Source organism: Caretta caretta, chromosome 5 (genome assembly GCF_965140235.1).
Source record: "Caretta caretta isolate rCarCar2 chromosome 5, rCarCar1.hap1, whole genome shotgun sequence".
NCBI classification, from domain to species: Eukaryota; Metazoa; Chordata; order Testudines; family Cheloniidae; genus Caretta; species Caretta caretta.
In genome coordinates, this window is record NC_134210.1 from 53,943,498 (window position 1) to 53,969,848 (window position 26,351).

Genomic DNA, 26,351 nt, shown 5'->3' on the forward strand with positions numbered 1-26,351 from the left:
AGTAAATAGATATTGTGTGGCATTTGAAAATCTCATAGGGAAACTGAAGTTTAATAGCAACCTTTATAGCCATAAAGCACACTTGTCTAAATAGAAAAATCTGGTGTCACTTTTGGCAGTTTCTTCTGTTTGTAGTTGGATTGCTAGCATTTCACCATTAAGCACCCTTGCAAACAAGTAGAGTGGTGAAGGAGCCCACTGGAATTATGTTTCTATGTTCCCTGGCATGGATTAAGCACATATAGCTACTTGGGGTGGTGCTTCAGACCTCTGTCTATTCATATCCTTTGGAAAATGCTGTTGATAATTAGTGCTTTGTATGGCAGTGAGCTCACTTCCATTACACAAGATTAGTGCTGTGTTAAGGAGCTGGCTAGTGTCTGTGGCCAGATTGTCTGTCGCTCATAGAATGCTGGCAGCCAGGAAAGTAATGGGCATGTTGCCACTTTAACAACTACCCAGAGACCTTACGTTAGTTTTTCTTCCCTTCAGCAAGAGTGTTATGCTTCATGTTTGTAATACTGGACTTCTTTGCCAGTGTTAGGTAGCTCCATAAAAACAAAAGTTTAATTCTGTTAAAAACAAAGTCCTCTCTTATTCTTTCCTTTATTGGTCAGTGAATCAGACTGTTTTACCTTAAATCTATAACACCTCCCCTTCCAGAAAGAATAGCTGTATTGAACACAAAAGGACCCAAAAAATGCATAGAACTTTGTAGGGAGGTAGGCTGCCTGTGAGTTAAATAAAACAAACAGACTAAAAAATACTGTGGTCAACTGCAAACAAAAAGGCTATTGTGCCAGAGATCCATAGGTTTCTTGAAGACAGGGATTTTAAATCTACCAAATATTTTGATTTTCAGATATAACAGTCATTATAGCCCCTCTCTAAAATGCTCATTTGACCTGCTTAAGCCAGAAGAACTATGTATTATTCTTATTCTTATTTAAAGTATATTGTTTAATGGCAGGTATGTTGTTAGCTCAGAATGTCTCAGGCTAGTAAGAGGCCTCTTAAACTTTTTTTTTTTGAGGGGGGGTGTCTCTTTTTTTCTCCAAAGGTCTAGGCAATTACTTCTGAGGCGCATTACATTTGGCTTTAGGCTGAAACTCATTGCAGCCTACAACCTGCAATAACGGTTGGAATAAATGACAAAATGGGGTATTTTTTGGTGTGTCTCTCTAATTAGTCACATGTGAAAAATACAATTGTGTAGGTATTGATTTATATAATTACTTTAGTATAATTCCCAGAGTTCATGTACTCTATTAACAAGCCTCTGTCATACTCCTCAAAACAAAGATACCTTCGCGCTGGCAAATTAGTTTAGTCAAGTTAGATTGGTCCTTCTACAACATTCTCATAGGGCAGACCTAAACATTAATTAAATTATATTCCTATTTTTAAAAAAGCCGAATAGAGAGCAAAGTTACATTAAATCATGATGATCATTTATATTGTGGACTTCATCCCAAAGATCCTAAAATATTTTACACATTTTGTACATACAGCACTTCTGATAGATGCAACTACTTCTTGGGTGGAGAGCAGCAGTCAGGTAGATAACTAACATATTGCTCAAGATGGGGATTATACACATATAGATAGTCACTATCTACATTAGAGAAGCTTTGTACACTGACGAAGTTACAGGGGTTCACATTTCTCTAATGTAGCCTTAGCTAGTAGACAAAGACATCAAGGAAACTCCCCTCTTACCAAAAGTGCCAGTATCTCATTAATTTCTGTATGGAGCAGTCTGAACTTCCTCTGAAAGTCCCCCTTATGCATGCAAATAAAGCAAACTAAATTGTTCTCACTAAGCTAAATATATGAAGCATGATGAAAACTAATCTGTGAGGGTCTGATCCAGAGTCCAGTGAGGTCAGTGGGAGTCTTTCCATTGGCATCAATGGGCTTTGAATCAAGCATTGAAAGGAGAAGTTAATATCTTTTCAGAAACTTTTAATTTTTTTAGTATTATTCAAACAAGTTAGTGTAATACAGCAGCTGATCATTAATATCTAGGCACAGTAATGGGTAGACAGCTCCATCTAGTGGAAGCTTCCTGTCATGCTCAACACAAAGTTTCTCCTTTTCACGAGTTCTCAGATAAAAAAAATAAGCCAAGCAGCCAAACAAACACCTAGCCTTGCAATATAAAATACAAGTTTCACACTGATTTTATACATCAGCTAGTCACTGGTTCTAAGCTGGGATTGGATCTTCATTATATAGCATTGGTAATATTCTCTCAAAAAGATATATATTCTACTTAGATGTAAATATTTATAGGGCATGCATGTGGTCTTTCTGGGATATTTCCAGAAAGACATGAACATGCGCTAACTAAGACCCCTATCCTGCAAGCTGCTTCATGGGGAAACAGTGGTCTGCCTGCACAAATCCAGTTGCAGTTTCGGGGCCTAAATCCTTAGAGTTAAATCCTGGCCTCGTTGAAGCCAGTGGCAATTCCCATTGTCTTCAAAGAGGCCACAATTTCATCCTTAATGATTAAGGCTCTGAGTCTGAAAAACACACACTTACCCCTGGCCCGGATTCAGTAAGGTGCTTCAACATGTGAGTTGCCTCAAAGATTTCCATGGGATTACTCATGTATTTAAGATTAGGCATGTGCTTAAATACCTGACTGAACGGGGGGGCCTTTAAATGCATGAATAGTCCCAGAGAAGTCAATGGAACTACTCACATGCTTAAAGTTAAGCACATGTGGAACTGTTTGCAGGATTGGGACCTAATTCAGTGCAACAGTTCAAATGTAACATCTTGTCTTTCCCAGAGCAAATATCAGATTAATTTAAATATTAAGTGATGCTATGATTATAATGGAAATGTTGTTATGATCTTTGTTGAATCTTTACAAATAAACCCTTGGCCTTTTTTTCTTGCTGTTTATGGAAAGTGAAATTCCTTCCAGTCTTCTTCCAGGTCTCTCAGTTAACAGAAGCAATGTTGTCTAACAGAGTAATCTGCCAGTAAAGTCTGAACTGATCCACTGACTCACTGTAACCTGGGACAAGTCAGTTGACCTCCTTGTGCATCAGCTGTAAAACTGGTTAATAGCAGGACCTCATTCAAAAGCAGATATAACATCTGAGTTGAGCTATCCTAGGTAAATGAATTTCAAAAGAAGCCCACCAGTGGATGACTGTGTCAGCAGACTTTCCTGATAAGAACTTCTAAGGGCTTATCTGTCATTATGGAAGAGCATATTCCCATTCTCAGGGAGCATTAGGGAAAAGGAGACAATTGCAAGTGGTCATGGTGTTGTTAAGGCTTCTAGTGCTCAGTTTAAACCAGTTTACTGATAAATGACAGTCAGGAAATGTTGCTTAACTTTAATTTAAGATAAAACAGACCACAGAGAAATCATTCAGCCCACTCCTGATGTCCTTTTCTCAGTTTTATGATATGCCATATCAGTTTCTCATTGTGAAGCATTCAAAGAGAACAGCCACGGGAATACAGATCACATTCATAATAACAAGTGCCAAAAACACGCCAGGATAAATTTATACTGGAGAGTCATATAAGGTTGCGGAAAATGTTCCCTTCCCCCAGGAGAAAAAACAGCAACCCTGAAAGTGTAAAGATTAGACATACTTCTAGTCAATAATTTCTTGGGTTTAGTTATAGAAGGGATTATTGGCCTTTACACAAGAAAAAGGTCAAGTAATTAAGTTTTGTTTGCTCAGAGGTTTATTTTGTTGTGGTTCATTACACACAGTGTCTGTTGACTATTTGGAATGTAAAATCCTAGCTATTGATCACAGCCACTTGGTATGTATTTCTGTGATAAAGGAACGGCTGTTATCGCTGGATGGCTATTACAATGCTTAGATGCTGTTCCCCACAGATTCACCTTGACAGTGTGCAAACAGCTAAAGAGCTAAGTGGATTACTTATTAGTTTCCAAAGTATGGGTGGTTATCATAAACTATTATAAGTACCTAACCTTTTATAAAGCAGAATTTATTCGGATATTTGCAGAGATGTCTTCATGATGGGAATACTGTGCTTGCTCATTTTGATTAGTGACACTTCTGAATGACAAAGGTTTTCTGTTAACTATTTGTTTCCTTAGACTTAATTTAAAAGACAGTCTGTCACTCAGTTGTCAGGGTCTGGTTAAGTTTAATTCAAAGCAAAATATGGGGGGAAATGAAGTTTATAGAAATCCATGCACCTGAGGGACAGAATAGTAAATGTATTTTAGATACTTATATGGTCTCCATTACCATCATATCTGAGTGCCTCACTGTCTTCCCATTTTACAGATAAGGAACCAAGAGAGGAAGGGTATGTCTACACTGCAATTAGACATCTGCAGCTGGTCCATGTCAGCTGACTCAAGGTTGTGGTTCTCAGGCTAAGGGACATAATTGCGGTGTAGATGTTTGGGGTATAGGAACCTGCAAAGGGGGAGGGCCCCGAGCTTGGGCTGCAGCTCAAGCCCAGAAGTCTACATTGTAATCATACAGCCCTGCAGCCTGAGCCCCGAGAGCCTGAGTCACCTGCACGGGCCAGCGTGGGTTTTTAATTGCAGTGTAGACATAGTCTAAGGTCACACATGAAGCCTGCAGCACAGCAGGGCATTGAACCTGCATCTCCCAAGTCCCTGACTAGACTCCTAACTGTTGGACCCTCCTTCATCTTGCTACAAAAGAAGTCTTTGTAGCAAAGAAAGCTAGCAAAGTTTAGTCTAATGATGTCTAATTCCAAGAATTCTGGCCCCCAATTTCACCAGCAAACTTTACACAGAAGCCTTGAAGGGACGCATTATTGTTATAAGCAGTGAAGATATATTAAGGGCCTACTCTTGTTCTCAGCTTGACCGTGATCGCAGGTCAGTATTGTTGTGTGATTCCTAAGAGACAGGTTAAAGCATAGAGACACTCTACTCCTGTGCCTAGGACCAGCTCCTGGAGTCATGCGATGACACCAGCATTTCAACTGTCATTGAAAACGAGTAAGACTTGGTGTAGTCTACAAAGTTTTGCCAGCATAGTTATGTCAGCTAAGAGAATGAAAAAATCATGCACTGCCAGCTGACATAACTATGCTGGTAAAAAAACCCCAGTGTAGATGCAGCTATGTTGACAGAAGAGTGGTTTTGTTGGCATAGCTAATGTCATTCAGAGGTGTAGCTATTCTGGCAGAAAAGTTTAGCCAGCATATGCTGTGTCTTCACTAGGAGGTTTTGCTGACATAATGTATACATGACTAGCAAAGACTTTGTAGAATAGACAAGACCTAAATCTCTAGCCATCACAGTTGTGAAGATGAGCTTGAAAATGTGACCTGGGTGTTACCAACAGAGCAATGTCTGCCCGAGTCTGCAGAGAGACTGAAACAATAGCATTGAGAGAGTTGAACTACTCCGTGCATCTCATTGGAGTGTTAATTCCAGTGTATAGCTCCCCTCCATCAACATCATCCTTGCAGATCCACTGTGTGGCTGGAGGAAACAAGTGCAGTGAGCCCAACCTTTGTCTGGCATTGGTCTCCCCTCAGGGCTGCACAAATGGCCATGAGTATAGGTCCCTATATACGCTGCCTAGATGTGCTTTAACATTTTGATCTCAGGCATCATTTCACATTATATGTTACAGTGATTGTAACTCCTGGTCTTGCTTCCATATTGTTTTTTAGGTCGGTCTGTTTGATGGTATAACTCCATAATCTTTTTGTTGTAGATAAAAAAGCCCATAGTAGCTCTTCCACCTTGAGCTAACTTGAAATGTGAATGTATTCAGGTTTTCAGAAATGAAGACTAATGATATTGGTAAGATGTCAGTTGACATTTGATTGATGACTTCAGGCTGGTTTGAAAACTGTCAGGATAAGAGTAAGAGCCCTTTAATAATGGCTTCATGATTTGTGGAGACAGTAACAATTTACATGAAGATATAAGCTAGCTGCAGAGTGACTGGAACAGTGACAGTATTCTTTGGATCCATCTGTGAGTTCAGTTGCTGAACTCTTTTACACGTGATCTTAAAAAAAAATATCTGCACAATAAACAGTGCCAAGGAATGGGGAACTGAAATATGCTATTTTTCGGTAAAATGTATTTTTGTAAAATACAGCAATTGAGTTGAAATATAAGGATCTCAAATGACATAACCACTAAAAAGAAAGATGCTTTGTTTAGGATATTTGAGCAGTGTTTCCCAACAGATGAATTATTAATCAACTATTTTGGATGCATTTTCACAAATATAGGAGATGCCTTTAAACTTCGCAAGTACAGTGATTGTAGACATGGGATATCTTTGAACGCAAACGCTGTAGCCTAGTAACTGACACATGTGGGGTTTGAGTCTTCTCTCCCACCAGTTTTATGCTGATGTAACTCCACTGATCTCAATAATGTTGCTCTTGATTTACGCCATTGTAAGTAAGAGGAGAATCATGGTTCCCCAAAATCTCTCCCATAACAAGAAAAAGGATATTAATGCATTTGTAAAGCAACACATGCCATCCAAAACGGTGAGATACTTTCTCTCCACATCCTTATCTCCCAATCAGTGAAGCGTGGCTAAATAAGGTACTGAAAAACTGCAGAGGAGCAGGGTGGAGACTTAGGAAAGCAGTTCAACAGTTTGGAAATTCCTCTGCTAAGCAATTCCGGCATTAACACCAAGCAAAATCAGAGCTGCCCAGCCAAAAGAAATCTGTGCAATGATGATATCAGATGTGAGGCAATGGCGTGTCATGTCGAGGGATATCAGACATTCTTGCACAAACTACAGAGTCTAGATATGATCCTGCACCATTAGGCTGCAGCCCTGCTAACAAAACAAAAAGTTTGAATCCATTATGATGTAAAACTCCCACAAACTGCTCTACATGATTACAGCTCAATCCGACAAGGAGCTGAGCCCTCCTCAGCTCACACACCTGGGGTGCAGAGCACCCTCGACTTCCACAAGTCCACAGAACCTTCCAGGAGTGCTGAAAGATTGGGCCAGTTTTAGAACCTATTGAAATCAATGAGATTCTTTCTATTGAATACACTTTGGCTCAGGCATCTACCAGGATCCTGGCTGTAATTAATATCTGGTTTTCCTAAGTGTCTTATCTGAGCATGCTGTAAAAGAGCCCCAACATTGGACAGAGCAGGCATAGAAGAACATCCACTTTGGATTTTACTTTGTCAGTCCAGAGTAATTCCACTAACTTCCATGGAGTTACTCTTTTACTGGCATTACTTAGGGCAGAATTTCTGACCCATGCTTATGCATCCTCAATAACATTTGCACCACCATGCCCAGGTAAGGCCTCCCTGACCCAACCACTTTGCACTGTGGGATGCATGCAGATCCATTTTGCATTTGTGCACAGAGTGATACAGAAAATCATGCACACTGCAGATCCCTGCTTTTTCATGTTTGCATGCTGTGCATTGTGCTTAGCTGCCGTGCTTGGAGGATTTGCACTCCCACCACAAAATGCTGAATTCTGGCCCTTAATGAAGAAGGACCTGTATATGTCTTACGTTAGTGATGCTGAACATTGAAGTGCAGAGGTGAAATTAACTTAGGGTTGCCAACTTTCTGATTGCAGAAAACCAAACATCCTTGCCCCACCTTCTGCCCCATGCCTTCCCTGAGGCCCCGCCCCTTCCCTGAGCCTCCATCTCACTCCATCCCCCCACCCTCGCTCTTCCTTACCCTTGCTTACTTGCTCATTTTCACCAGGCTGGGGTAGAGGGTTGGGATGTGGAGCGGGTGAGGGCTCTAGTGCAGATGCGGGCTCTGTGGTGGGGGTGAGGCTGAGGGGTTTAGGGTGCAGGAGGGGGCTCTGGGCTGGGGCCGAAGGGTTCAGAGTACGGGAGGGGGCTCCAGGCTGTGGCAGGGGGTTGTGGTGCGGAAGGGAGGGTGTGTGTGAGGGCTCCAGCTGGGGGTCCGAGCTCTGGTGTGGGGATGGGGATGAGGGGTTTCGGGTGCAAGATGCGACTCCTGGCTGGGGCCGAGGGGTTCGGAGTGCAGGTGTGGGCTCTGGGAGGGAGTTTGAGTGCGGGAGGGGGCTCAGGGCTGGGGCAGGGGGTTGGGGTGCCGGAGGAGGTGTGGGATGAGGGCTCCGGCCAGGCAACGCTTACCTCACGCAGCTCCTGGAGGTGACCAGCATGTCCCTCCAGCCCATAGGCAGAGGTGTGGCCAGGCAGCTCTGTGCACTGCCCTTGCCTGCAGTCCCCGCAGCTCCAACTGGCCGTGGTTCCTGGCCAACAGGAGCTGCAGAACTGGTGCTCAGGGTGGGGGCAGTGCGCAGAGCCTCCCTGGCCGCACCTGCGCCTAGGGGCTGGAGGGACATGCCGCTGATTACGGGTGCCACACGGAGCCAGGGCAGGCAGGGAGCCTGCCTTAAGCCTGCTGCACCGCCAACCGGACTTTTTACGGCCTGGTCAGTGGTGCTGACCGGAGCCACCAGGGTCCCTTTTCGACTGGGCATTCTGGTTGAAAACCAGACACCTGGCAACCCTAAATTAACTTAGTCCCACCCATCAAGGAGGATGTTTTACGAGTTGGGCACCTGTAATAAATTCAGTGCAGCTCAGTTTAGAACATTACAGTTGAGAAGTGCTTAGATAATTAAAGACTTGTAATGACATATTGTAGGAAGAGGTTAAGCATTAAACTCAGCTTTTTAATAGCTTGATTCAGCATTGTGTGTGGCTCGTTAACTTTATTTCTAAATGTGTTCACATGGGTATTGAATTGTGGTAACTTCATAAAGTTATTTATTTTTTTTAAAAGCTATGCTTTTAAGGACATTTATATGGACAAGGTCCAGTCAGGATGATGTAAGTGCCAAATTCAAATGTGAACACTGGGGGGATCTTGCCACTTTGGCCATAGAAGGAGCTGATTGGCTGGCTGGGTTCTGGCATTTATATGAATTCCTGTTTTCAGATACTTATTTTTATCCTTCGTACAATTTTTCCAGCAGTGACATAGAAGGAATACAGAATAAAATTATTATATGTAGTTTTCCAAAAAAAAATTCTGTTTTGTTTTTTATGATATATGTATTTTTAAGAAGAAATTAAAATAGGGTCAGAGAAGTCCAAAAAGGGTGGGGTCTCCATTAATGGAGGGGAAAATATGTCTTTAGTTGCTGTATCTGTTTGGAAACCAGGATGAGACTTACCCCACATCTGCCTACTGTGGGGTTCTTACACCTTTCTCTGAAGGATCAGGTACTGGCCGATGTCAGAGACAGGGTACTGAACTAGATGGACCTTGAATCTGATCCAGTATTGACTGTTCCTATATTGCAACTTTGCATGCACTCCTGGCTTGTTGTTCAACAGAGCGGATTGAATTCTCTCTCTCCCCTCCCCCACACCACCACAAATGACATCACTGAATGATCTTAAGTCCATGTCCTGCAATGAGGTATGTGTGGACCAATTTTGTGAATGGAGCCCCATCAAAACCTGCCAGGGATGGAACTCTTTTCAGGGTCAGGTCCATAGTTTGTCTCTATTTGTTCGCTAGGCTCAACCCCAGGCTTACAATTAAACAAACAAACAAACAAACAAGAGCAACGCATCCTTGTGTTTGGTTTGGTTTGCTCCAAACTGCATGTCGTTGGTTTCCTTTGTGTGTCTCTGTGTCTGAACCGCTTTTTTAACTGCATTGTTTAGATGTCAGGAATTGCTCCTGTTCAATTTCTGTATGAATGTGGTATTAATAAAAATGGACTGGTAGAAGCAGGTCCGAGGCAAGAGGAGGAAGCTTTATTTTTTTTTTGCATTAAGATAATCAATTCCCTCCCACTTCTATTAATTGTACATCCATTTTTGTTTAATTTGTGCTGAATTGCCTGTGTTGAACTATTGAATTTTCCCTTTCTGAGGAAATATTATGTGATCTTCTCTAATACAGAATGTAATATGCCCTGACTCTGGAAATAATAACTTTGCTCCTCTTTTCTGCAGCAATATGAAAACTGGCGACCTAACCAGCCAGACAGTTTCTTTTCTGTTGGAGAAGACTGTGTTGTTATAATTTGGCATGAGAATGGCCAGTGGAATGATGTGCCATGCAACTACCACCTCACATATACCTGCAAGAAAGGAACAGGTGAGAAACCATCACCATGTGATAGTGACTAAAATAGGCATGATTCCCTGAATTCATACATCTGAGTGACCCTGCTTTATAAAGTAATGCGGACAAATTCTGGCTGGAGACCGGCATAATGGATCCTCATATGGGTTTACGCTTACCAGCTTTAAACCGGCTTCTTTTTTCTCTAGCCCAGAAAGATTATATTTTGGGCAGATTGTACAGCTTTCCACCAACTCAGTAGCCTAAATTAACCCAAAACAACTGGTTGGGCAGGGTCAGAAGGTGGAGTCACCCTTCTAACTGCAGAGAGTACTGGAGTACTCCTACTGCTAGGCTGATGGAAAAGAAAACCAATGAGAGAGCTTGTTTGCCCTGAGAACTCTCTTCAGTTAACAGAATTATCGGCTGCACTGAGCGTACAGTCAATGCCTGCTATTACTGAGCTGGAGTTTCAGCTCCTGTTGAAGGCATTTTCTCACAGACCTTTATCCACATGTTTTCCAAAGCAGGATTATTTTATCATGCTGTCTAAACCTGAACCATGTTTGGGTTCATACAGCTCAGCTATGTAGTGGCTTTGCTCCATTAGAATGGGTGGGACTATGAAACTTTGCTGTTACTAGAAGCTGTGCACTCAGCTGATCATCTGAAATTCTCAGCCTTTACAGACTGGTGCAGTCAAAACCCAAACCCAAATCTTCACCACTGCTGCCTTTTGTAACATCCTTAGATTTACTGCATTTTATTGATATCATAGAGTCATAGAATCATAGAATATCAGGGTCGAAAGGGGGTCATCTAGTCCAATCCCCTGCTCAAAGCAGGACCAATCCCCAACTAAATCATCCCAGCCAGGGCTTTGTCAAACCTGACCTTAAAAACTTCTAAGGAAGGAGATTCCACCACCTCCCTAGGTAACACATTCCAGTGTTTCACCACCCTCCTAGTGAAAAAGTTTTTCCTAATATCCAACCTAGACCTCCCCCACTGCAACTTGAGACCATCACTCCTTGTTCTGTCATCAGCTACCACTGAGAACAGTCTAGATCCATCCTCTTTGGAACCCCCTTTCAGGTAGTTCAAAGCAGCTATCAAATCCCCCCTCGTTCTTCTCTTCCGCAGACTAAACAATCCCAGTTCCCTCAGCCTCTCCTCATAAGTCATGTGTTCCAGTTCCCTAATCATTTTTGTTGCCCTCCGCTGGACTCTTTCCAATTTTTCCACATTCTTCTTGTAGTGTGGGGCCCAAAACTGGACACAGTACTCCAGATGAGGCCTCACCAATGTCGAATAGAGGGGAACGATCACGTCCCTCGATCTGCTGGCTATGCTCCTACTTATACAGCCCAAAATGCTGTTAGTCTTCTTGGCAACAAAGGCACACTGTTGACTCATATCCAGCTTCTCATCCACTGTAACCCCTAGGTCCTTTTCTGCAGAACTACTGCCTAGCCATTAGGTCCCTAGTCTGTAGTGGTGCATTGGATTCTTCCTTCATAAGTGCAGGACTCTGCACTTGTCCTTGTTGAACCTCATCAGATTTCTTTTGGCCCAATCCTCCAATTTCTCTAGGTCCCTCTGTATCCTATCCCTACCCTCCAGCGTATCTACCTCTCCTCCCAGTTTAGTGTCATCTGCAAACTTGCTGAGGGTGCAATCCACACCATCCTCCAGATCATTTATGAAGATATTGAACAAAACCGGCCCGAGGACCGACCCTTGGGGCACTCCACTTGATACCGGCTGCCAACTAGACATGGAGCCATTGATCACTACCCGTTGAGCCTGACAATCTAGCCAGCTTTCTACCCGCCTTATAGTCCATTCATCCAGCCCATACTTCTTTAACTTGCTGGCAAGAATAATGTGGGAGACCGTGTCAAAAGCTTTGCTAAAGTCAAGGAACAACATGTCCACCACTTTCCCCTCATCCACAGAGCCAGTTATCTTGTCATAGAAGGCAATTAGATTAGTCAGGCATGACTAGCCCTTGGTGAATCCATGCTGACTGTTCCTGGTCACTTTCCTCTCCTCTAAGTGCTTTATCAATATATCACTGATGGATCCATAGGTTTCCAGTGTTTCACATATAGTCTTGTTCAAAAGGAGAATTCCAGACTAAGTTTATGAATTAGCCCTTTTTGAAAAACCTATTCATGTAGAGTTAATGGCTTTTGGAGTTCTGCAGAAATTGCTACTTTATTCCCATTTTCTGTTGGCCATCAAACCACATAGTAAATTAAAAACAAAAAGGAAACTCCATCAGTTTTGTCTGCAAGTTTCCATTTACATTCTTGTGACATTAAAATCTGCTCAACCATGTCACAACAGGGCCGATCCTGCAGTTCTGATTCAGGCAAGACTCCTACGAAGTAAGTTGGTGCCCTCCTGAGTAAGGACTGCTGGGTTAGACTCACTTTGGAATGACACCTATGAACTTGGTTCTTTTTGGTCTTTAGTTGCCTGTGGTCAGCCTCCTGTTGTAGAAAATGCAAAGACTTTTGGGAAGATGAAGCCTCGCTATGAAATCAACTCCCTGATTAGATACCACTGCAAAGATGGTTTCATCCAGCGCCATATTCCAACTATCCGGTGTCAAGGGAATGGAAGATGGGATATGCCTAAAATCACCTGCATGAATCGTAAGTTGCTGACTATGAGCTGTATCGGAAACTATAGATCCAATTTGGTCAAAATTTTTATTAAGGATCCATTTTCAGATTGTGTATGAAGAGTTAATAAATGATTAATAGATGTTTTAATACAGGATTAATCAATTGATATAGATTGTTCCAGCAGCATTATTAATCTCAGGTGTTCAAACCATGAATCAGGCCTCAAAAAATCATAATTTAAAAAAAAGGGTGTGGGGGGGTCTTTTATTTGTCTTCTGGTTTCTCAGTCTTTAGGATGTCCCTGGATCATGTCTTCAAGCTTTTCTCCACAATCATCAGGGCTATAAATGTATTTTAAAAAAAACAAATGACAGTGAAAGCTGAAATTCTCCCATACTCACTTAATGTCAGGAGCAGGGGCTTTAAAAATACATCAAATATAAACCATTAATAAACTTATATAAAGTGTGACTCATTATATTGTCCATCTATCAGCCAGTTTATTGTTCAGATCAAGGTATTCTTTTAATATTTTCCTTCTTTTCCCCCTTCTTTGCAGCATCCACATTCCAAAGGACTTATTCTAAGAAATATTACTATAAACATCCTTCACCAGGAAAGGGAACTTTCTTAAATTCATCAAAACATTATCACCGCTGGATCAGGACGTGGCAGGATTCAAGGCGCTGAATGCTAAATGGTGAATGGGGATTTTCACCATTTCAGCCAAAGTCCTAACTTACTGTGCCTTTTCTATCACTTATAGAAGTATTAGCAAATTGTTTGGAACTATGGACTCCAGAATTCACAACACATTTTGCAAAAATGTTGGGGTTTATCAGCAAATTCAAAAATAAAAATATGAGGAACCATTTCCAGCCAATCAGAAATGTTAGTTTTCTATATGCCACCAGTGGGGACTATTTTATAACATATACCAGCCTACTGCAATATTTAAACAGCTCAATTTTAGCACCAATGAAAATGTAAATAAGATGATTTTATTATGTTTAATTGTGTGTTGTTTTTAAAATCCTGTATATAAAATGAAAAGTCACACTAAGTTCAGGCATATTTATGGTTATATGGCCTCAGAGGTCTGTAATCATTGATTTCCTTATTTGTCTGTCGTTCACCTAGGTTGGAGATGGTTTAAATATAATTGTATTGACTGAAAACTGCCAGATGAAGATAAACACGCAAGTTATATGTCTTTTTTTTTTATCTCTGCCATTTCCCATCAGAGGAACAGTTTTTGTCCATGTGATGCAAAACTTAGAAGTAGCACATAAAGTGAGATCCTGCCTGAATTAGGGACTGCAATGTGGAACTTTTCCTGCTCTCCATTCCAGCTTCATCACTGGTGAGAAAGGACTGCATGGAGGACTTGTATATGGCAAAGGTGGCCTGTAAGAGTCAAAGGGCTAATACATTAACTCTCTCAACCAGGGTTACTTTCTTAAAATGACTTTCACAATACTAACCATAGGTCTATGTTACAAGTCTCTGCATTTTATAATGGAGGTAGACCTAGGGTTGGTTTTTTGGGGTGTTCTTTTTTTTAACAAACAAACAAAAAAGTCAAAAAAGTAAATAATTTTGTATATATAACCATTTTTAATCTTTTTTATAAAGTAATGAATGTTTGTGTATGAATGCTGCAGCTGTGAAGCGTACATAAATAAATGAAGTAAGCCATACTGATTTAACTTATTGGATGTTATTTTACCCATGCAAAGAAAATTGAAAGCGCTTGGTAGTTCAGTGTTAGCCCCTGAGCTCCCTTGATGCATTTGGAATCATATTCCGCCTCAACTGCTATTTCCCTGATGAACTAAATTCCTAGCAAACAGGATCACTTGTTTGTGATGAAATGGGTGACTTGTAGAAGCATCTGCATGTTGGTGATCTAAAAAGAAATGCACAAAAAGATTATAGATCATAGTGAATGAAGTATGCATGTAGGACTTCTTTATTTTGATTGCTTTATTTTACTTTGACCCATTCCGCTCGTCATTGGCCTGGACACGCATAGTAAGGTAGTATTTAAAATAAGCTCTCCACAGCAAGGATCATGTCAATTTGGTTGTTTCATCAAAGCACCTAGCACACTTTTGGGCTGTATGAAAATAAAAAAAAGATAAATACCCTCTGATACATCTTCTAAAATAATAATTTAAAGACATCGGTCTAGGTCTCTTATATTATTGATGTAGACAAAAATTATGGAGAGAGTAGCGAGCAAAAGAAAAAAAGTGAAAATCCAGCTAACATGTAGGCATTTGTATCCTATTGAGCTGTCCATAAAGTCAACTTTCTATGGCTTCTCAGCAAATACAGTAGCTACAATTGCAAATGGTGTCTTTAAGAAATTCCATTGACTGCTAAACCAAGTGGAACTTAACCCCACTGCATTGACTTGTACATTTTTCCCCTCTACAGCACACATAATGCTTTTCTCTATTTATATTATAACTTGTATAGTGTATAATGTGAATGTCTGGGTTTTTTGTGAATGAAAGTTAAAATCTTTGTAACTTTAATATCTGCTTCTGTTTCACCAAAGAAACAAGGTTTTGCTATACTGTGACTTGTCTTGTTATTGCATGTCTTCCACTTTAAATCTATGCAATGTGATATTTTACATATGATCATGTGCTAGGCTGTTTGTACTCACCGTTATTCACAGGTACTATGGGCCCAATCCAATGCCCACTGAAGTCAAAGGGAGTCTTTTGATTGAACTTTAATAGGGTTTGGATTAGATTTTAGATGAGTAGCTGTACAGAATTTTTGGACTGTGTTTTAAAATATAGAGCAAGATTATTACTTGTGTAAATCAAGGCTCTGTTCACAATATAGAGTATACTATACATCATTTCGTTGTGCAAACACATATAGATCATAGAATAGGTTTTAGCACTCTGTCAACTTTCTTACAATATGTACAAATCTGTTGTATAAATCTGTTTTACTTGTTCGCTTTTGGATTTAAATAATGTTGTAAGGCATTCAGATACCATGGTGATTGTAGTTTAAGTAAGTTAGGTATAACGCTTATGTTGATTCTTTCCATTTCTGTCTCTGTCGCTCATAATAAAATAGGACTGACAACTTTCCTTATTAAAAACAAACCCATGTTTCTTTATTTAGAAAGTGAATTGAACTTTCTTCACCTCTGGAAACCTAATTTAATTCCTGATTTAAATCCCAAAAGTAAAGTTAGTTAGATGGTCACATTCTCGGCCATCAGGCACAGCCTGGCGGTTTTGTGATGAGGACAGCAGTTAGGTACGTATGCTTGTTAATCTTTCTGCTCAAGAGAAGCCAAACTCTACTCAAGCCAGTAGTATTAGCCTTCACTTCCAGGAGCACTAAACGCAAACACACTCAAGGTTATTGAGGTCAAAATTAGGAAAAGGAGAAGGAGTCTGAGATTTGAATATAGATGTCAAAATCAGCATTTCATGGATCCTTCCTCTTGGCTACCAAATTAGTCCAGCACAATCTTTTTATTTTTTTTTAAACCGATCTCTGTCAGATGAGAGTATTGCAAATATTTTTTTTTCAGATAAAGACCAAATTAATAGAAGAAATATTGCCACTAAATTTACTTTCGACCACAAGGTTAATTACTAAACTTTTCCTCTCTATTTGCCCAGTCTGTGCTATTCCACACAGTACAGAAGCTGATTACATCAGGTTGGATATGGAAGGGAGATGTTAACGGTAAAATTTGACAGTATGGAAGAGGTCAAAAATCTATTGCATATTCCCATCTTGTACGCAGGCTCAGCAGATGGTTGGGACAGACAGCGGTCAGGGCTGAAGCCTGTGCACAGAGCCCAAAATGCTACAAGGAAAGAAGGTCCAACATCATGGATCTGTGAATATCTGTGCAGAGCAACTATTATTCTGTGCACCTTCCCTCCAATACTGGCAGTACATCTGGCTCTTGTAAATCTGGCTGCAGACATGTGCTTCATCTGGTTGTGTTTATATGCTCCAGAGGGCGAGTTGGGATGCTACTACTTACAGCAGGAGTAAACTTTGCTGCATATTGCAGGATACGTTGCAACGCTTCAGCAAAGAAGTATGCTGCATGGATTGACGGTTCCTATATTTCTATCCAGGCTGTCCGCAGGGACACACACCCCTCCTTTCAATTATGAAACACTGCTCAAGCTTGATGACCGTGGGCACCTCCCTGAAATCAGAACCAATAGAGGCAAATTGAACTGCATACCTGACTTTGTCTGTGGTCAGAGATGATGAAGTTGGAATTGGAATGTCAACACAAATAGAATCTCCTCCAGTTTTGTACTTGCAGTGCACGTGTTAGGGATGGATGATCCATCTTGGATAAAAGAAGAACCTTCACTGAAAACTTGGACTACAGACCAGGAGTGGAAGAAAAAGAGTCTGTGCACTGCAAGAAAGGCTGTTGGCACAGTACTTTTATCTCAAGCCTGGTCAGAAAGAGAAATGTAATAAGAGTCTGTTGTTCCAGCACAGCCTTGCAGATTCAAAAAGAGCTGGGTAAAAATAGGTTAAAAAATCTTCATGGCAAAATTGCATTCAGTATTTGTGTGGTGTTTTCCGTTCTTTTCCAGTAATCCCTAGTGTTAAACTGTGAGGGTCTAAAGAGAGGAAGGACAGTCCACTACTCATGGCCCTGGCCTAGGATTTGTGAGAGCTGGGTCTGCCCCAGACTTCCTGTGTGATGGGCACATCACTTAGTTTCTCATTTCCACATATACGCAATGAGGATAGTGATACTTCCCCAGGGTGTTGTGGGGACAAATACATTAGATAGAGTCAGGCACTCCAGTTCTGTTTTCGAGAGGACGGGGGTCATAATGTATTAAATATTTGTTCACACATCAACTTGCAAAATCCACTTCTAGCTCTGAAAAAAGGAGCTTTTGGAATTTTGCACATTTGACATGTTGCACACACTTACCATGGTAATCCTGGTCTGTGGAGTGAAGACAGGGGGTGACACAGCAACTTGTAGACATTCACACAAGCATTGCTAATATATTCGTATATATACATACACACACTAAGTGAGGTAGGGTCCTCCAGTGCTCTGTCATGGTAACTGAGAGCAGCCCTACTGTGATGAAAGATCACTCATCTGTCGAGTGATGAAAGTGATTTGGAGCTACTTTCATGCAGCATGAGCCGGTACTGGCAGATCAGGAGTTCTGGCATCAGCAGTGGACACAGGTCCTTTGTGTGACTGTGTTACCAGCTGGCAACACAGGTGGCCAGGGCTGGAGGTAGAAACATTTAATTTACTCACCTTTCATGCTGAATCACCATCAGTGGGATCCTCTTCAGGCCCTACTGTTGATACTGTAGTTCCTTCTCCTGTTGTTCATGGGGATACATTAGACTCTCAGAAATGGATCCTGTAGCTCACGAAAGCTCATGCTCAAATAAATTGGTTAGTCTCTAAGGTGCCACAAGTACTCCTTTTCTTTTTGCGAATACAGACTAACACGGCTGTTCCTCTGAAACTTGAATAGTTATGTGACTATTCTGGAATAGTCACAAAACTGGAATTTTCAGCAGCTGCCATGAGGGAAATGATTTTGAGACAGAAGACACAATGGTTATTCCTGTGATGGTGTGGTAGCTGTTAACCCAGCCTCTCCCCCCCCCCCCCCCCGATGTATCCAAAGCTGTTTGGATTATGACCTGCGTGCAATAATTACCGCGCCAATCCTTTTTTTTTAAAGGAAAAAACCTGAATTAACATAGCCAAAGTACTTACAAAAGCAAGGGAATGGGAGCAAAAGCGAACAACAAAATGCAAAGGCACCTCCCTGAAGGTGATAGGGCAGAACTGCAATGGCTGCTGGGAGTCAGAGCTATACAAGCCCAGCAGAACAGCAACTCAAGGCAATTAAGGAAAGGTCTTTGAAGGGAAAGGAGTCAGCTAACATGCTGTGTACATTCTGAAAATCCCACATAAGGGGGAAGACCTGAGAAGAAGACTTCATTTCAGAGCTGAACTGTGTCCTGTGCAAAGCTGGGTAATGTTGTTGCTGTTGTAAGTTTAGAATTTTATTTTGTTGTAAATCTGCATTTTTCATTTCTTTCTGTAGCTACTACTTAGCTTCCTGTTCATGAGAACGGCATTTGTGAGCCAGAGCTTATTTCCCTAGAGGCACACCCCGCCCCCTCCCAAGTTGGCAGTAACATGTTTTGTAATCATTACTTGTGGGAGGTGATGTTTTTTATTATTTATCTTATTGTTAAGGAATGGTGTCTATGTAAACAAAGTTCCGGTCCTGATCAGCACAAATCCCCAGACTGCAGAATTGGGCCTTTTAGTCTGTTGGCATTAAGGAGTGCACCAGTATTATATTCGCCTTTTTTAACTAATTGTCAGCTATGAATAATCTTCCTAGTCATTTGTAGCACTAAGATTCACTCAAAAGGCAAAAGCTAACAATCTTCTATAAAGTCATTATGGCTTTTCATAAACTGAGTTAGATAAAAATTGTTGTCTCTATATGTCATAGAGCCTACCATTACTGCTATCTCTGGTTTGGCCTGCTAACCTGTGTGCACCCTGTCCTCATCTGAGTTTCTTAAGACTCACTTCTGTGAGGCCCAGAGATCCTAGTGTTCCCTTTCAAAGGCATTTTATTGCTCACAATCAATTTAAAACAGTTATTGGTACCTCTGTAATGCATGCATTACCAACCAAAGCAAACCAGTTATCTTACTGGTGATTCTCTTGTCCTCTCGAACCTCTCTCCAACTGCTTATAATGATCACACATCAATTTGCCTCTTGGTGTCTTCTGCAAGCTCTTCAGTGCAGGTACATCGTCCCATATCCTGTCCTGTAAATTCGCTGTAACATCAGCTCTCAACTGGGATTCAAATGCCTTTAATTCACCTCTAAGCCCTGAAAGACACCTTTTAGCTGCATAGCCCTAAGCTAACGTCACATCCTTTAATTATGATTTATAGAGGGAGTTAAGCAGCTTTCTCGTGTGATGTGAATCTCAGATCTCCACCAACACCTTGCTGGCCTATGAATAGACTTTAATTAATCTGTCAAGCACCAGCAAGTATATGTCATTGTATAAATAATGCAAACTCATTCTTTCTGTTTCCTTAATCTTCAAACTTTGTATTGTTTTGCTTATAAACCTGTGTATAGTCAAATATGACAACTTAAATATTCCATTATGCCACTTCAAAGTAAAGCCCTTAGTTTAAATGCAAAGCTTACCGTACTTCTCAATACATGTCGTCACCAGATATATTTCCATCACATCTGGGAAGTTGTTTAAATTAGTTATTACAGTCCAATAGCTTGCAAAGCACGGAGTTAAATGATGACACATTTCTGGGAATTATGCATTGATTATTCCCATAAGGAAGACTGGCTAATGCAACTGTTGGTAGCAGACGTGGGAAAATAGGCTCTTAGTAAATACATTCATAGACATAATTACTTCAATTAAAGTAGTATCAAAACATACATGTATTTGTGTGTCAATGTATTTATTAAGAGCCCCCTTTCCTACATCTGCTACCAACAGTAGCATTAGCCAGTCTTCCTTACGGGAATAATCAAGATGTAATTTCCAGAAATGTGTCAAAGCATGTAGTTAAATTATAAGTTACTGGACTCAATAACTGGTTGAAACCACTTTCCCAGATGTGACGCAAATATCAGTCCTTTACATATTGTCAACAATCTCTGTTTTAAGAGACTTTCACCACTTTTATGAACAAAATCTCAGTTTCTTAAATTAATAAATCTATTTTAGCTTTTCACAGGTTTGCTGTTTACTTTTTGTGATTCACTCAGCTTGGACAATGAAAACAGACTGGCGGGTTTCACTTCTCTGCTTCCAGTCCTCCTCATTGTCCTAAAGCAATGGACTCGGAATAAGGGAGTCAGGGCTTTGCCATTGACCTGTTTTGTGAGCATGGGCATGTCTCTTCATCACCATATGTCTGTTTCCGTATCTGTGAAATAGGGCTAACACTCTGTCAGGCATGTTGAGCTCTCAGGCTGAATGCTTGGGTGTAGTGGAAAGATAACCCTGAGTTGTTTCTGAACATTCCAAACATTATTTTCTAGTGGATATTCTAGCAAAACGTTCAATTCCTTTGAGCTCTATTGGTTTCAAGTGGAGGACCACGGGATTAAATTATCTATTGCTTGATTCCAATACCTAATTGCCAACTGGAACCGGTTAAAAAAAAAACAGCAATGGTTACTTTTGTGACATAGGCTTTTTATGGTGATTAACTTAAAACATTGTGGGATAGAGCTATATAGCTGTCTCTTCTAAAGCTTGTAAAACATGATGCTCTCCAACTCACTAATTCTTGTGCAATTTTGAGTGTAGGAAAAACCTAGCAGGCTCTCCTAGAAAGGAACTTGAAGGTACTATTATAGATAGCCACTCTAAATCTCCAGTGGAGTATTCCTTCCTTAGTATTCAAAGACTACAGATCATCCATCGCGTGGGGTTTAGGGAATATGGTGAAGACAGATATGTCCATGAGATTTGTTCAGGGAACCACGGAAAATCTTCAGCAGAAAGCAACTAAAAAACATAGGCTGTTTTATTGTTATCTGGCTTTGTGGAATTAACACCTGAAACAGGCTGAAGTACATGTGTGTTAACTAAAAGAGTTGATTAGAGATGAAAGGAAAAGTAGATGAATTTCAAAGTAAAGAGTATGCACGTATTTTAAGTCTGGAACTTCTGTAAATACAACTGTTTATTAATATCAACTGTCTTACCGTGATGACAATTGGAGTCCTGAACATACAGAATTCTTTATACTGGAATTGGATTACATTGTAGCCCCTATTTAAGAGGTTTAGGATTTAATTTAACAGTGCACACGAATCCTTTCCTAATTAAAAAACAACACAACTGGCACCCTTATTGGTTGTCTCAGAAAAGAAGCCAAGAACTGAGTAGTCATGGAGACAGAACTACTCACATCACTAGAGGTGTTTATCTGAAAGTTGTGACTGAAGTACATTGATGGAGTAGCAAGTGGTAAGCTTGCATTACAACTGTCTGTTATGTGGAGAGACAGACTTAGTCCCCTATGTTGTCAACACAGCAGCTTTCATGAGCACTATAAAACTGACTTTAAGAAACTGCTGCCACTGAAAGTGGGAAACTGCATTTCATTTACACACCAAAAATACTTTGGGATAATCACGCACAGTATAACAAGCTGTCTGGGAGCTAAGATATCCCTCAGTCTGAAAAGGAAAGATGTGAGAAATGAATAATGAAATGTAAATTCAATAGAGCCAGGAATGTATACTAACATTGTATAAGTCCACAAAAAAACCAACTAGTTATTTTTCTCTCATTGCATTAAAATGGCAAAGAAGTATCCACTTTAATATAAACATCCTTTTTTCACTAATCTGTTGCCTGTCCAAATTGGGAAGAAGAGCAAAAGACTAAAGGAAGTTTTCAAAGACCTTGATGACTGTGGATATGTTTTTGATATACAGGGCCAAGCCCCCTTCCAGTTGTAGCCTTGCTGCAATCAAGAATGTGATAAAAGAGCAAAGAACTATGGTAGTATATGGCTTGTATTAAAGTTGATTATTTTTGCATTTTCACAAAGAATGAAGTCTAAGTAGTAACACTCCAGTGCAAATTTGGGCAAAATATTCATCCGCATAACAGAACAAGGCAATTAAGAGCCTGATTATTTTTTTTTAAAGGAGCCATAACTGAATCTTCTTTTTTGCACCCTCTGTTTGTGGGCAGAACTGAAGGCATGTAGATGTCTAGTTGTCTGTGGGTATAAATTTCTATTCCGCTGTGTCCTCATTTGCTCCCACCATTATTTTAAATTTATAAAGCACATCTTTATCGCACACAAAAAAGATCAGGTTTGAAAAGTCAGGACCCTTCCCCCTTCCATCCTCCCCCTCCCCCCAAAAGTCAGTGGATCAGGTATGCTCTATTGAAATGAGTGAAGAAAATAATTCTAACAAAACAGATGTTCAGTACTACGGGAAGGAATTTATCACTCTGAGTCTGGGTAGCAAATAAGAGGAACTGGAATTGCTCATTGATTAGACCAAATTTATGCTAGCTGGTATTATTGAAACGTGCTGGGATGATTTGCTCAACTGGAATATTAAATACGTTATAACCATTTCTTTTAGGAAAGATCAAGTGGGCAAAAGGGGAGTTGGACATTGCACTGTAAATCAAAAATGGTATTGCCTATTACCAATCACTGATGATGTGGAAGAAAATGATCTTGAATGCTTATAGATTGATGTCCTAACAGCTAATGCACAAGATGGAGTACTAAATGTTGTCTGTTACAGACAACCAAATCACACTAGGGAACAGGATGACTGCCTCTATAATTTGTAGGAGGGGGGAAAGTGTGATCAGGGAGGACTTCAATTTGAGTGATATATGCTAGAATTCTCATGCTGCAAGTACTAAAATATCCTTTTTCTAATCATTATAGATGACAATTTCCTCACTCAAAAAGTGTTGTAATCAACATGAGGGAATACTATATTAGTCATTGTCCTAACACATAAAGAGGAAAATTAATAGAAGCTTAGTCACAAGTGATCATGATACAAGTGACCAAAGTCCAGACCAATACTATAGATATGTGGTGCTTTAACAGGGTCAATTTCACAAAGCTGAAAACAATTATGAGCCAAATCAACAGTGAAGAAGTACTTAATCAGAAAAATGTAAATGATGATTGGGAATAATTTAATAACACCTTTCGAGATGCCCAAAAAGCCACAATCCCCCAATTGAGGGGAAAAAATCATGCTGATTTAAAAAAAAAACTGACTGGTTTAGAAGGAAAATGAAGGCAGCTGTAAGAATAAATGAATATACATGCACCAAATAGAAGAAAGAAGAAGCTGGTAGTCATGAATATAAATCAGAAGTTAGGAATTGTAGAAAATTGATAAGAGAAGTCAAGGGACCCAAGAGTGGCCAGAAGAATTAAGGACAATAACAAGGAGGGTTTTAAAAAAAAAATTAGGAATAAAACGAATCTTGACAATGGTATTGGCCCATTACTAGATTGAAATGGTAGAATTATCAATAATGCAGAAAAGGAAGAAGTGTTCAATAAATATTTTGTTCCTTATTTGGGGGGGGAAACAGATAATATAGTCTAATCATGTGGTAATACATAGGGTGAACACTCTTTCCACTCCAATAATATCTCTAGAGGATGTTAAACAGAAGCTACTAAAGGTAGAGATTTTTAATCAGGAGGTCTAGATTATTTGCATCCAAAATTTTAAAAGTGCTGGCTGAAGAGCTCACTGGACCACTAATACTGATTTTACTTTATTTTTTTCAGTTTGTCTTGTAGTACTGGGGAAGTTCCAGATGATTGGAACCAAGTTAATGTTGTGCCAATTTTTTTAAAAGATTAAATGGTATGACCCAGCGACTTATAGACCTGTCAGCTAGACATTGATCTCTGGCAAAATAATAGAGTGGCTGATGCAGGACTGGAGTCCGTTTGCTGCTCCTGGTGTTTTTCATTGTCACTGACTGGGAGGGCATGTGCTGCTTCTGTCAGCCCCAAAGCAGTGTCAGTAGCATTCTGGATGTTCTCAAGAAACAGAAAACTACTGTCCTCCTCTGTTTTGTTTGGCTGCCTTCCTATAGGACTGACCTTCAGGGGTGATCATGACATATGACATTGATACAGAAAATCTTGGTTCTCTTGGTAGGCTGCCACCCATGTTCTGTTTGAAATCTAATATTCTATCTTCCTTGCAGTGGGGATAATTGTTTTGCAGTCTTGTCCAGTCTTTCTTCTTTCCAGCTATAGCCCTCTTCTGTAACTATTTCAGTGTTAATTGCCTGGCTCAAGACACTCGTTAGCTGTGGCACTAAAGTTTCTGTCCTTCTGTCCATAAGTTCAGAAGATGTATTATGACTGGTGTTATGTGATAGAATAATCAGTACTAAATATGGATCCTTTGGATCAAGCAGGGCTTTTAAAATCAGGTTCTCTGTTATTCGGACTTTCTGCTAGCTCCTTCATTATTATTTTTTTCTCACTGCTTGTTAACACTTTAATTTGGGAATTAACAAATATGTACCATGTGAGGTTCATTTCTTACAATAACCTTGCTTTGACCTGGGGTTTCCAGTTATTCCACACATAATTCAGTCTCAAAACTTATCAGTTCACTGATTCAGCTCTGGGTTGGGATATCAGCTGGAAGAGGCTTGGCTTTGTAAGCAAGGAGACTCTTCTTGTTTGGTTCCTCTTGTGCTCGCGGAAACAGGACTTTTTGTACACTGATGCAATTTGTTTTTATTTGCAAAGAAAGACTATCTGACTCTCACCAATTTCTTCTCCCAACTGGAACAACCTAGAAGACCCTGAATATTTGGCAAGTTGCTCATGCCAAAAAGAGTAATTATGTACCCCAAGAACACAATGGTCATTGTCTCAACTGGCAGCTGGGGTTTTTGTTGAGAATGTACTGTATACTTTCTCAAGTGGCATTCTTGCATGGATAAAAGTATTACTGAAATTTTAGAATGACTTTGTCCAGTAGTCTCTAGCCTTCTTCATGTTCCCATTGGCATGCCGTACATCTCTCAAATGCTTATGGCCCTACAGCACAGAACAATATTTCACCCTTTCTAGTTTGTCTTGAATACTACTTACTTTCAGGAAAATATGGAAGCTCTGTAATCACCTTTTGGCAGTTATCTGCCAGCTCCCCTCCCAGGCAGATGGGTCAGATGGCTTCATTTGCCCTTTGCATGGATATACCTGTCAAAGGTCGGACACACTGAAATGCTGGTAAGAAGATAGGGGGAGATTTTCAAAAGCATGGATGTGTCCCGATAACTTTTAATGCAGTTTGCGCTCATAAATCCCTTAGATGCTCTTGAAAGCCTCTTCCCTATACTTTTTCCTGGCTCTACTCACCTGGCATAGGTCAGGTTTGTAAACATTAATATACCTGGTACATGACAAGAATCGGTATCCACTGGTATGGGTTATGCTGGGAGCCAGTTTGAGACCAAAAATACAATTCCAATCCTGTTGGCAATTTGCCTGTAAATGATAGCAATAACACTCAGCAATGTTCACTACTTTAGTCAGTTTTTGATTGAGTTGATAAAATTGTCAATTTTGGAGAGAATTCCTATGAAATATTTTCCCCCTATACACATGGAATAAAATACTATTACTCTTTTTGCTACAAAGCATAGAACAATTTCATATATGCTATCAAATGTATCTCAATGATGCCCCTTCCCCCCCCTCCCTCCCCTGCACGGGCATGAGTAAGTAGTTTGTAGTTTTCCACTGCCTTCTTTGGGGATGAACTTTATATTCCGAAACTCTCTTCCCATGCCTTTCTTTGGCAGGGCGTACTTCTCCACCAACAAGAGGATGATAATTTCAGCCACCTTTTCCCCAGGCTACTCTGCACTGAGGCTGTTGTGGAAGAATTGTATTGCAGGTTTCCCAACCTGGACACTAATTATGTCGCTGTAACACACATCCACTCAGTGTAGTGCTCTGTCCCTCTCTAGTGAGGCCACATACAAAGGTTGAGTCAGCCACAGTGGTGGCTA

General features: G+C 40.4%; 1 protein-coding gene across 6 annotated transcripts in view; it reads left to right on the forward strand.

Annotated features, from left to right (window-relative positions):
* Positions 1-15,849, forward strand: part of VCAN (versican) — a 136,202-nt gene extending 120,353 nt beyond the window's left edge. For 4 of the 6 annotated variants that reach the window (XM_048850442.2, XM_048850443.2, XM_048850439.2 and 1 more), the window contains 3 exons: positions 9,968-10,112; positions 12,560-12,742; positions 13,275-15,849. In XM_048850442.2, coding sequence (XP_048706399.2) covers positions 9,968-10,112; positions 12,560-12,742; positions 13,275-13,405 — 459 coding nt within the window. In that variant the 3' untranslated portion in view covers positions 13,406-15,849. The remainder of the gene's footprint in view (positions 1-9,967; positions 10,113-12,559; positions 12,743-13,274) is intronic. The other 2 variants (XM_048850440.2, XM_048850441.2) reach the window with 2 other exon arrangements.
* The last annotated feature ends 10,502 nt before the right edge of the window (positions 15,850-26,351 follow it).